Consider the following 12,559-nt stretch of genomic DNA (forward strand, 5'->3'; position numbering starts at 1 on the left):
TTTCAGCAGTATTGTGAATTACTGAAAGTAGCCACAATGTGTACTATAAAATACCTAACAATACACTACTTGCTCTCTTCACCGCACAGTCAACACTGAAAAGGAAAGGATCTGACAATCAGGTAAGATTGCAAATGCACCACACAATTCTTTATCCTTTTATATGGAGAATGACCCATGGCACTGCATGCATGATTCACTCAGAGAATCTCCTACATGGGGAATGTGCTGGTGCCATACAGGATGCAGCCACTCAAAACTCAGTTTAAATGGACATGTTACAAGAAGCCTCTGAAAGCTTTAACACATAGATATGACAAGTCAAGAAAATGCTGTTAGCAGCAACACACTGACAGGCTGTGCTACAAGTGAAAACAACACAGTGAAGAAAGCACAGAAAAAAAGCTAACAACCAACAGTCCTGTTAATAATCTGACTTGACCTGCAGTCCCACCCACCTCCTACCTTCTACCTCCCATGCTTACCCAAGAACCACGACTCAAAACCACGTGCAGAAACACAATGCTATCTGAATTTCTGTAGCACTGCATCATAGTTTTAGATAGGTATCTAAATGTCACTTTTGCCAAGTCTCTTATTTTAAATTATAATTCATTATGTTCAAGATGAACACCACTTGAAAGAATTAAATAACCATCAAGGGCAAGAGATATCTCTTTCAGTTAAAAACAAAATAGTTTGGTGAGAAGCTAATTATCCCATAAATGTAAATAAATACATGTATTTTATTTCAGAAACCAAACGGATCGATCTTCTACAATCATTTAGGTAAGTTAAACTGAGGTTATACACAGTGATGCCTGACAGTCTGCAAAAAGTTAGCCACAAACTGAACTATCTCAATGTGAAAGACTTCTAATGTATCACTGACCCTGAGTGCTATAGTTTTTAATCATAGAAAATGTACATTAGGTTTTTCATACACACTTCATAGTTTGAAATACCAGTTAGTACAGGGAAACAAGGGATAACCAGTAGACTTGTGTTAAAGTGAAGGAAAGCCAACTGTTAAAGTGAAGGAAATTAAGAACAGTTCCTAAAGCCACTGGTATAACGAATGCTTACATCAAGATATTTACTTTCCCTGACAGTGCTGGTAAAAATTGTATCCATCCGAAGCATTCTATATCCACAAAAAGTTTGCACTTCAAGGGAGAAGAAATATTCCATCCTCACCAAAATAGCAGAAAACAGTAAACAAGGTCTTCCATGACTGTCCTAGGGAAAGTTGGCCTGATTTAGCAGAATTGCCAGCCCAAAGCTTCTGCAGAACAGCATTCATGGATTCATGTCCTTACATGGGAGCATTTGCTTCAAAATGACCTCAACGTATTTTCTTTCCCAAAACAACTGCAAAGGAAGGATTTTAAATGTGCTAAAGGAAGCTAATTTAGATAGGAGGGAAAGGTAAGCCTGAATCATTCAAAATACTGTACAGTATTGGGAAACTACTCACCAAGAAAGAATATTCTAATGGGGAAACTCCTTCAGGACATACTTGCAAAGAGAAGGTGAGCAGAATTAATCATAGCTTTGGGAAATAAAATAACACTTAGAAGGTTCATCTGATGATGACAGGAATATTAGTTCATACTACACAAAGGGTTCCAAAACTATGGATGATTTTTTTCCTTCAGACCTTAAAATGAAGATGGTTATAGCTTGCTTGCCATGCTAATGTTAACAAGAAGTTTTTTTTTCCTACTTTTTTCCCTCAAAACCTTATCATCATCATCAACTAAGATATTAAAAATGGATAAAATACTAAGAGAAATCTATTGATTTCTTTTGCTTTTCAAAATAAATTTACTCAGTAGGTAAACAACCACACTTGTTAAAATATTTAGATGTACCTTTTGCTGGAAATCGTTAACATTTCCCTTAAGACACACTGGGCATATAAATCTCAGAATAGAGCTGATACTTGAAACTAATTCTTGAGTTTGCTTGAAGAGGAAGTCATTATTTATTTACTTTCAATACAAGACCTATGTTCACAGGGCCCCTACCAAATCTGCTGGTTTCTTTGAAAACAGTGTAATTCTTATTTACATAAAGGGTGCTTCAGAAGTTCAATATATTCATACATAGCTAATACATGAGATGGTGAACAGTCCAGCCAGCTATGCTATCCCTAAAATGCTCCAACATTCTAGCAAAGATTAGTAACTTAAAATAGACCTTGGAATATATTCATAGCCATGACTTCATGATAATAAAATTGATCGAGTGAAGGATTTTGGTTACACTGGTCTCTGTAGAGAATTGCCCAGTCCAGCAGGAGATGATTACAGCATCTCCCTGCACTTGGATAACCTGCACTTTTCATCGGGTTTGTGGGGATGTTCTGAAGCATCATCTACTACATTCCTCATCACCCTTCACATGTTGTGTACAAAATCCAGTTTTAAGCTATAACAATCCTCACCCTCTTCCCCTCAGACACCAAGAGGCACTTTCAGAACAGATTTTAACTTTGGACTGTGAAACAACAAAGGAAAATGAAGCCCAGTTTGACAACAATAACGGAACGCATAAGGTAACTGCAGCTTCTCTAGTGATAATATGCAGAGCTTTATGGAGGCACTGTGAGCGAAACTGAACCAGACACAACTGCAATAAGTGTTCTTGAAAATTCTGAATTCATTGACAAGAGGGATTAGGAAACTGATTCAATAGTTGTATTAAAATTCTTCACAGACTGAAATTTGCAGGAGGGATGAAAACATTTATATGGTTGGTAATTTCTTAAAAACCACATTGGATGTACAGCACTAACAACCAACATGGTCCTACTAAAAGTAGTAATTAATATTCTAAACATATTGCCAAAAACATAGCTCTCCTTTAAATCTACAAAAAACATCATCACCAAGGGAAAGCATAATTTGTTTCTTAAAAGTACAACCAAATTAACTGACTGTGTGAGCTTCGCAGAACTCAAAGAGCAGTTGGAGCTGTAGCACTAAGAAATGAATACATGAAACCAGTAATCTAACCGTAACTAGGTCAATAATTTTTTCAAAGCCACAAAATTCTTCTCTTGAAGTAAAAATCCCTGCAAGCCTAATTAAGGGACAAGCATGAACAGATTCCTATGAAAATCACTAGGAATGAGGAAACCTCATTCACTCCTTAGCAAAGATAAGGGAACAAACACACATTTGATACTTGCTTTGTAATCAGATGTAAAACAGGATATTAATCCATTTTTATTATATTACTACCTGTCATAAAATGCATTTCAAAGATGCCGCACTTGAAATACTTCAACTTCTGTGCCTCATTTCTCATACTTTGTACCAAATAAACACTTCAAAATACTTTTTCCTCTGGCTCTGCAAGTGGAAGTCTACCTTTCCTGGAATTCAAATAAAGTATGTGGTTGCTTGAACATTGCTTGTGGTTGCATCATCCCCAATAGCCCCCTCCAAATTAGTAGATGAAGTCACTTATTAGGAACACAAGTGCACTGTCCTTGGAGAAAGCTGAAACAGTAACACTGGCATCTTTCCAACCACACCTTTCCATGGAAGTCATGTCAAACAAGGAAATACACTCCCATCACACAACATACACTTGTCTTTGAAACACCTGACTGGCACTATTTGTGGTTTTATAATTTCTGTTGCCCAGTCATGACTCAGGCAAACTGAGCTGCAATTTAGTCTGAAAGCAGTAAAACATGTGCATTCTCAGTCGTGCTTTGAATTCTGAATCACACTTAAAGAGAAATGCTGAGTTCTGTGAAATGACCAGCAGTAAGTGGTAATGAGATCTTTTGTACAATACAGCATAGTTAAGTACTTTCAAGCAGTGTAAGATTCCCCTTTAAAATGACTCAACCCAAAAGGAAAAAATTTCACCATTTGGAAAAGAATTTCTGCAGAGAAGTCAATTTGTGAAACAGACAATAAGGAGACAAAAAAGCAAAGAGCTACTTGATTTAGAATCATTCCTTTAATCCCAGTTCCAAGCTAATGTTTTAGGAATAGCTGTGGCCCTTTTCTGTCTTGCTCACTCTGAGGGAAATGAGGCAGTGCACAGCATCCCACCTGTTTTTACAATCCAGCATGAAAGCATTCATAACCAAATTAAGGGAGGAAACATGCACAACTGACAGATGTGTTGCATAAATACTGAATATGCAGAACATGATTTAAACTAACTTGATCTGTAAGAAAGGCAAAGTATTAAGACATCTGAGGAAACTGCCATGGACGTCTTGCTCACAACATACCCAGAATACACACCCAGGTATTACTTGTTTCTCTTGGCGTAAATTTTTCCATAAGCCTCATCCTGGTTTATGTGTTCAGGAACACATTACAATGAGCTTTTCATTGCTTGTACAAATTATAGTATAGTTTCTGCAGATTGAAATCACAAAGCAAAAACTGCTTGTTAATGAATGATGATCTTACCTGGGACTTTGTCAACAGATGCAAAGACAGAGCGCTGCACTGTCGGGTCACTGCTCCCACGCCGGGACTGGTCATAGAATCTAAATGGGAGGTGTTGGGCTGCAGCTCCAGAGCTGTGTCCAAAACCCATAACTTCAGTTGAAGGCTGAACAGGAAGATCCAGGAGAGCTATGTTTAATCACAATTGATAGTTTTTGTTACTCAAATACATAAAAGGAAGAAGAGGTGACAAGAAAATTTATAGTTTGCTCAGGATCTTAAGAGTAAACCAGATTTTAATATAACTTGCCTTCATTTGCCTCTTAATTATGGTTACAAATGCGCTGACAAACAAGAGAGATAATGCCTCTGGTAACCTTTCCTACACTGCTGTCCACATCACAATCACACTAAGGAAACCTCAAAATACAGCAGAGGAGAAAAAAAACCCCAGGATTACAGGAATCCCCTTGCACTTCAAAAACCATAGGAGTTATTAACAATAAAAAACCCCTTTTGTTTTTCCCTGCACAAATAAAGTAATTCATTAGTTACAACTGAACACTGCAAAAGCCATTTAAAGAGATAATCTGCTTTAAACTGGAAAAAAAAAATGCCTTCGCATTACATCCAACCCCAAATTTTTAATATCTAGTAGATCTGTACTAGCCTCAAACTTGATTTAAAATATTTTTATATGAAGCAAGCCATAAAAGTGTGACATATCCACTTCATAAACTCAAAGTTACATATGAAACCAAATCTATTCCTTGGAAACTCAGCCCTGGTTTAGAGGTTTCTGCGGTCCACCATTCCTTATTGTGCCTCACCCTTACATTACAGAGTGACTTGCAAGGCCAGCCAAGTCTTGTCTCCCAGAATTGTTTCAGAACAAACATTCACCTGCTATTCTCTGCATTTTCGTGCGCCGAGCCTGGATGCGGCCTTTGGCCAGGCGCTGCTTGGCGATGATGCAGCGAATGTGATCCGCAAAAATAAATGTGGCTTGGAGGATTGGGAAGGGCTTCGAATGAGGACTTGAGGCAGGTTTGTGAATTATGATGTTCAGAGCTCTGCTGTCATCCTCTACTCCGGTCACCTGCATATCCTAAAGAGAAACAGAAGGCAAGTAGTTAAAGAAAAAGTAAGCTTTTCTAAACTACAGATTAAATATTAACATTGAAAGAAAACCCTATGAATGTTCCATTAAAGCTCTTACAAAGACAGTTAAAAAACCCAACAAAATAAAACCAAAGCAGACTCTGCAAGTTGTACAACTTGGATTTACTTCTTCAGAAATCAGTATTCATAGAGATTGAGTTAAATTATTTGAGCATAGCAAATTTTCAGGAAACAAAGGGTGATGGTCAAGGCACGAAAAAGACAAATGAGAGAAAACTCCTTAGATAAGCATTCATTTTGAACAGATCATTTTGAAATTACAACCTGTAACCCTCCCTACCTGTGCAGGAAGATCAAAACTCTAGATGAGTTCATTAGTGTGCTACTTGAGCAAAGCGCTTCGAACACAATCCTAACTGGATGCAACTTCAGTGTTCAAATAAGCACAGCCCAACGTATGTTAGGGAAGTTACCCCATCTGCAATTGTGTCTGGTTATCTATGTAAACTTCTTCAGAAAATCAGAAATGTTTTAAAAGGAAGGAACCAGAAAAAAGACTAGAGACCAAAGAATCAAGTAAGCACGGTACATAGCTTAAATATATAAGCAAATACTGATTTTACTGTTTGTCCAACATAAGACGCAGATTGTCAGCTCAGAAAAGCTGACCACCCAGACTACAACTTCCCTTACCTGCAGAAGGCCTGCAAACTTAACTACTCCCCATCCAAGCCTGGCAATATCTGGTTCAACCAAACTCATCTGGTAAATATCCACAGCGAGGAATCTTTGAACTTGACCCCCATCCTTTGTTATGACTGTACAAGCAATCAGATCACTGTTGTCTAAAGGAAGGAAGAAAGGGAAAAGGTTACATAACAACGAAGTTGAGAATTCTGGGTGTGGGTATTTTACATAACAGAAAATGTTAATATATAAAAATGTAATAACCTTGACAACACAGGGTTAAAGCTTCTGTTCACATTTTTAACGTATTTTAACTTCCCTATCATAGTTACATAGAAAGGGCAAGAAAGATTTTAACAACAGTGGTTCAGACATCTTACAAGTTAAATATAAGATGGGTACTACAGGCACCTTGCTTTCTCTAACCACCTTCATTACGTTTCAGAAAAAAGGTCCCTTCATCTCAGGGGTGAAATTGCAACAGTGCTGATTTCTCTTACTAAGTGGAAGTCTCAAAAAGTCTTGTTAACAACTACAGACAGACCTTACACACTGCAGGCCATTACTTCCACCTTGTTACAAACTTTGTCTCCTGACACAAGGTACTTTTGTACAGGTCTGAAACCTGACTATGCAGACTCTTGGACATCCTTCAACTTCATGATTATTTGGACTCTCCAGGTAAATCACAGCAGCATTTTGACAACGTTTGTTACATGAGGTAACATTTTTTACTTTATCCATGTATTTTATTCACTTATACTGAGCAAACATACCCTCTCTTACTCCAGAACCCCTCCAACAAGCCCCAAAATACCTCCTCCAGCATTTCCTCACTGCCATTCAGTTCAAACCCATCATTCCTGAAAAGGGACTACATCACCCTCTTTACACCAGCTGAAATCTACCAAGCAGCCCTTAAACTGGCAATGCCAGCTCCCAGCAGACAACTCTACTAAAAGTTGCTTTTTCCTTTGCTTCAAATTGATACTTTCATTCACGTACTTCATACACACAGGTCTTTTTCTTCTCTCTCATCTAGTTCAACTTACAGCAAGTAAAATATTCTGAAGGCTATACAAAACAGTAGAACTTATTTACTCATCCAAACATCTAAACAAGCATTTAGCACCGTATTTCACATTAGAAACATTTGCAGGATAAGCTACAAGTGGAAGTATACAGTTCTTCACAATGGCAGTCATATGACTATAGACAACAGCCATAAATTATGGTCAGGAGGTGGGAGAAATTCTTTTCCGCAGCAGGTTACCCAGAAACGTTGTGGAATTTACATCACCAAAGGTTTTCAAGTTTCAGAAACCAAACTAACTTCCTCTTCCCCCCCAAAAACCCCCTGCAACACAAGTGAGATGTCCCTTCCAACTAACATTACTATGAATCTACCAACTACCCTTTACCATCAGGATCCATTCAAAATTGGTTGGGTGGTAGGAAAGAAAGGCATGAAATATGGAACCCTAACACAATTAAGAGGATAATTAACGCTAACTGGTGTAAATCTACTGTGAGCTTTTGAAATTTGAGAGAACAAGCTTCATCAATAAGTGAAGTACATACAGGACATGATTCAGTTAACATGAGGATTGATTGCTATTATCTTCCTCATAGCCCTAGAAGGCTCAAGAAATCCATACAGGATTGGCAAATATTACTGTAAGAACCTGTGGAAGATTTATTCCTGTTTATAGAAGGAGCTGAGACACCAGGCAGAACTGGATATGTCTTATTTTGGTATGCTTTATTTATTGCCTCTTGTATTCTTTAACCAAATTAGTCCATTAATATATTTATTTCAGTTGACTTGAATTCCTGGAGCAGTCCTATTCTTCTTAAGACATGAAGTACTTGGATTAGGACCCTTCCAAATACTCAGTGTTAGGCTCATGAATTTTGAATGTATTGGGAGATTCAACAAACAGGCCACAACATGAAATAGAGTTGTGGAGTTCTCAAATACTAGTTTTGGAGCAGTACTTATGAAGTTTTTAGTGCAACAGCAAGCAGGTCAAAATACTTGCTGTACAAATTCAACTGCCCAACTACAAAATGCACTACTTTAAGAACTCAAAGGGCAGAAGTTGCTTTCCAGAACAGAAAGGTTTTATTTTAGACCTGACAACACTTTGAAGTAAAGCATTACTGCAAAAGTCTTTCAAAGAACAGAAAGTTACTCATTTACTAGGCATCTGTTACAGGAATCCTTTGAGTCTATACAACTGAATGTAGTCCATTTACATGACTGTTTCTAGCTCACAGCTGTTGAAGAGTCAAACTGTCATCCTTGATGACAAAAACAGAAGAGAAAGTGTGGTTAAACACATTTTCAATGACCTGATCTAAGAATACTTACAGCTATGCTATGAAACAGCTAGAGATACCCAACCACATTCAGATGAAAATACCAAACCCAGTAAACTTCACTGCTAATCAAATTTGGTCTGGGGATTACAGTGAACCACAGGCTGAAAAGCTTCCTGGTGTGACACTGCTGCAAAGAACTGTAGCGTCCTTTTGGAGATTAACAGCAATGGCTAATTACTCCTCATGCAAAATGAAGCTTGTAACCAGTTTGGACACTACACCTCCATGACATAGATCAAAGATTTCTCTGGACTTTTTTCAAGAAAAATACAAGTTTTAGGAAATACAGCCAAGGAAGGAGAGTTCATAGACCTCAGCTGCTTGCAGTGCTGAAGATGTAAATTAAGTGAAAATAGTTGCCTGTGTTTATGAAAATATTTGCCTGAAAAGACTGTATTGTAAGAAATCTCTATGAATCTAACAGCTACTTGAGATGGTCTAAATGCACCTGATCTGCCTCAGGGCTTGATCTTCAATGATTTTATAATTTACAGTCATCACAATTCCAGAAATCATCTGCAGACATTAAAAGCTCTTACAGAAAACTTTTAGCCCTTTGTATGCAGAGCCGGCAGCCCAAGATTAGCATTAGGCTGGAGAGAGTGAATGCACCACCTCCCATTCCACAGGAAGAACTCTTCCCAACAGCAGGCAACTCATCTGGAATGATATTCTGCTTTACTAAGCAACCAATCATGAATCCACCTTGCTCCCATGAAGTACATTTAGCTGAAATGAAGAGGATATGTCCCTGGTCAGACACCGGCACCACATTTTGATTTACTCTCTTTGTCACAAATGTGACAACAAGTTGTCCTGGACACCTAGCTCACCCTGTTTTGAGCAAGGGGGTCAGACTAGATGATCTACTGAGGTTTCTTCCAACCCCAATTACTCCATTATAAACTTTCCTCAACCTTTAAAAAAAAATGGTGACTGCGATGGCCTTTTTAAAACCTGTGTACTTGGCAAAGACAGAGTGAGCAAAGAAACTTAACTATAATGTTACTTTTTACCATTCCAGCAAAGAAACAACAGCTTTAAATGTATCCTCATTTGCCTCTTAGCCATGGTATTAAAAACACTGCCACTAACAGAATCCTGTTACCACCTGAAACCAAGCACTGAGGCTGTTAATTTGAGCTGCCAGTGACTTCACACAGTGAGCTGCTAAATAAGACCAAAACCACACCGACAGCCTCACAGGCAGTGTAAGGCAGACAGTTATCACAACTGCTTCAAAACTATTTACAGTAGAAAGCCACTGAAAAGCAACAGTAGTTATAATTCTGGTGACAGCATATTGAGCAATATGGAATGAACCTTCTGTGGAATTACCTGACACTCTACACATACATCCATGTATACTGGTGACAACCTTGCAACTACACCTAAAGGTTTGCATTCAACATATTTGCATCAAAATATTAAAAATGCTTCTTTACAAGAAACTTTAATCTCTCTCATCAAGCTCACATAAAACACCATCATTGCATTCAATCAAAAGGAAAAAAGAAGCCATTTTGATACAGTTTTGCAGGATTTTTCCAAATCAAAACAGAAGCTGAAACCATTACTGGATCATGTTAACCTCTACTCCCCCTCATGACACTATTTGTATACAAACAAGCATAAACATTGAAGACATCTTAATGTTCAGAAGAATTTTTAAAGCCTTGTACTAATAGAGATTGAGGAAAATTAGTTACATCAACAATATCTCCAAACTGATAATTTAAAAAGGCACACAAATGTAACTTTTCGGGTCTCGCTTTGCCCATTGCAAAGTCTCCTCCCAAGGTATGGCACCTATGCAATGATGTGGATCCTACATGCTTTATGCCAAAACACTGATATTCTCCTGTCTCTCCTGTTTGGGCAACGAGAGACACAAACTGGAAAACACATTTTTATGCTACAGTACACAGTAGAACTTCAACACTACTTCGTACTACTTCAGGTAGTTTAAGTAAGAATAGCAGTAATGAGCAGTTTAAGAGGAAATAAAGTCAGTAATTTTTTCATGTCAGACTATTTAGGAAATTGAGGGGCTACTTACTCAAATCAAGAACATCATCTGCCTTTATCAGATCTCCCTCCCTTGTGAGCGGTAACTGAGTTTCCGGCTCACCTTGCAAGTGCAGTGACAGTGAACGGAGCATAAAGAAAACTCTGATTGCCTTGAGAAATTAGAGAAAAGAATATTAAAATATTTTTACACCCAATACTACATATTTTAACAGAATCTTACAAACATATACTGGCTTTTACAACTCCCAAGTTTGCTGTCCTACAGTACATCTTTTTAATACATTTTAAATTGAAATTAAGATTTTAATACATTTTAAATTGAAAAAGTAGAATGTAATTTCCAACTTAGTTAAAAGAAGACATATGAAAGAAGCTGAAACGTGCTATTTATTTTCAATGAAGCAAAAGCAGCAGAACTTTTGTCTCCCTGGCACACTTACACCAATTGTGATTGACAGGGAAACTATCACAGGAGCTGTAATCAAAAACAACGATCTCGGAATTTTTTTCTTTAATCATTATTTTAAGACTGATTGTATTTACAATTCTTCTACACTACAGACACCTACACAACCAACCTTCAGAGACTCTCACATTTTGAACTTAAAAGTAATAACTTTTCTGGCCAAGTCCAGCTAAGATGTCTACAAGTTAAGAGAGAAACAGTGGGGATTTCTGCATTTTAATTTGCTGTCCTCATCAAAACTAGCCACATGTAATGTAACATTCTTGGAGCACTTAATTTATGTTCTCAGAAGGTCTTCATCAGGGTAAAGCATTCTGAAAGCTGCAACAGTCCCAAGAAACTTTCAACAGCTGCTCTGTGAAATAAATATGCTAGTTTTGATTTACAGACTCATGACATATGGTATGCAAAGACCCATGGTGTCAAAGAACAATCATTTTATTAGCCACATTTTAAAAGGCACCATTTATAATCCTCCTTCCCTACAAGAACTGTATTCTCAGTATAGCAATTGAAAAATCATTTTTTATTACTTCCGGTGTTCTGCTTTTTTAAGAGTTTCCTACACAGTAATTCTGTGGCATACTGTAAATTAACTGCTCCCTTACAGTAAAAGCATTGAATTCATGAACAGCTGCAGTGCCCAGAAACTCCCAGATCGCAGGAAGTATTAGGAAAAACAAATCTAAAGTGCTTTAAGGGAAAACCCTTCACCCCTCTATTTTTAAAGTCAACAGAACAGTGGCTCCTATGAAGCAGAACTGTGAGTGCTTGGCCAGGTCTCTACTGGCAGCGCTTCCAGAAACTTCTGGCAGAGCAGGGATGAGGAAAGGGAAGCCATGTATCAGGTTCTTCCATGAAATAACCCCAAAGCAATGACTTCGGTAGACTGCTGAAATCTAACAGGGCAATATGATTATGTGGAGCAAAGGATGTCAATAGTATCTAACAAAAATATGATGATAATACTACTTAATTCATAAGAACAGAGTCACCTTAGAATGGGAGATGATCTCTCCCATTTAAGCAGACTGCATTCTAATGTACTGTGGATTCACTGAAATTATTTAGGACTACTATAAAGCATGCTTCAAAAAGAATTCACAGTATTTAGTTTAAAATTTGCCAAATTCAATCAAGAATAGGAAAGTCTAGTAACCCAAAAGTTAAACCCAACAAGGTTTTGTTTTGGTTTTTTTTTTAATTTGGAGGGCCACCACCAGTCAGCCCTCACTTATCTTCCCCCTCAAACCTCTTTGTCCTAGGCTGCATTAATTTTTATCACACTCATTTCCTATAAAACGAATGGCACCCATCTCTGAACGTGTCATCACATTTAGTGCACAACAAAGTACAGGAGTAGAAGATAAAATTAAAACATTAGCCTTTGCAAAAAAAAAAAACCAAAAAAACAAGAACATCAGATGAAATGGGAATCATGCTG

The 12,559-nt window shown here is 37.6% G+C and overlaps 1 protein-coding gene across 8 annotated transcripts in view; it reads right to left on the reverse strand.

Moving 5' to 3' along the window:
- CLEC16A (C-type lectin domain containing 16A) overlaps nt 1-12,559 on the reverse strand; it is a 63,429-nt gene that overhangs the window by 17,405 nt on the left and 33,465 nt on the right. For 7 of the 8 annotated variants that reach the window (XM_032125595.1, XM_032125594.1, XM_032125602.1 and 4 more), the window contains 4 exons: nt 10,678-10,798; nt 6,240-6,391; nt 5,328-5,532; nt 4,446-4,613 (listed from right to left, as the gene is read on the reverse strand). In XM_032125595.1, coding sequence (XP_031981486.1) covers nt 4,446-4,613; nt 5,328-5,532; nt 6,240-6,391; nt 10,678-10,798 — 646 coding nt within the window. Of the gene's footprint in view, nt 1-4,445; nt 4,614-5,327; nt 5,533-6,239; nt 6,392-10,677; nt 10,799-12,559 lie in introns of those variants that run through there. The other variant, XM_032125600.1, reaches the window with a different exon arrangement.

The sequence above is a fragment of the Corvus moneduloides genome, chromosome 16 (assembly GCF_009650955.1).
Source record: "Corvus moneduloides isolate bCorMon1 chromosome 16, bCorMon1.pri, whole genome shotgun sequence".
In the NCBI taxonomy this organism is placed as follows: domain Eukaryota; kingdom Metazoa; phylum Chordata; class Aves; order Passeriformes; family Corvidae; genus Corvus; species Corvus moneduloides.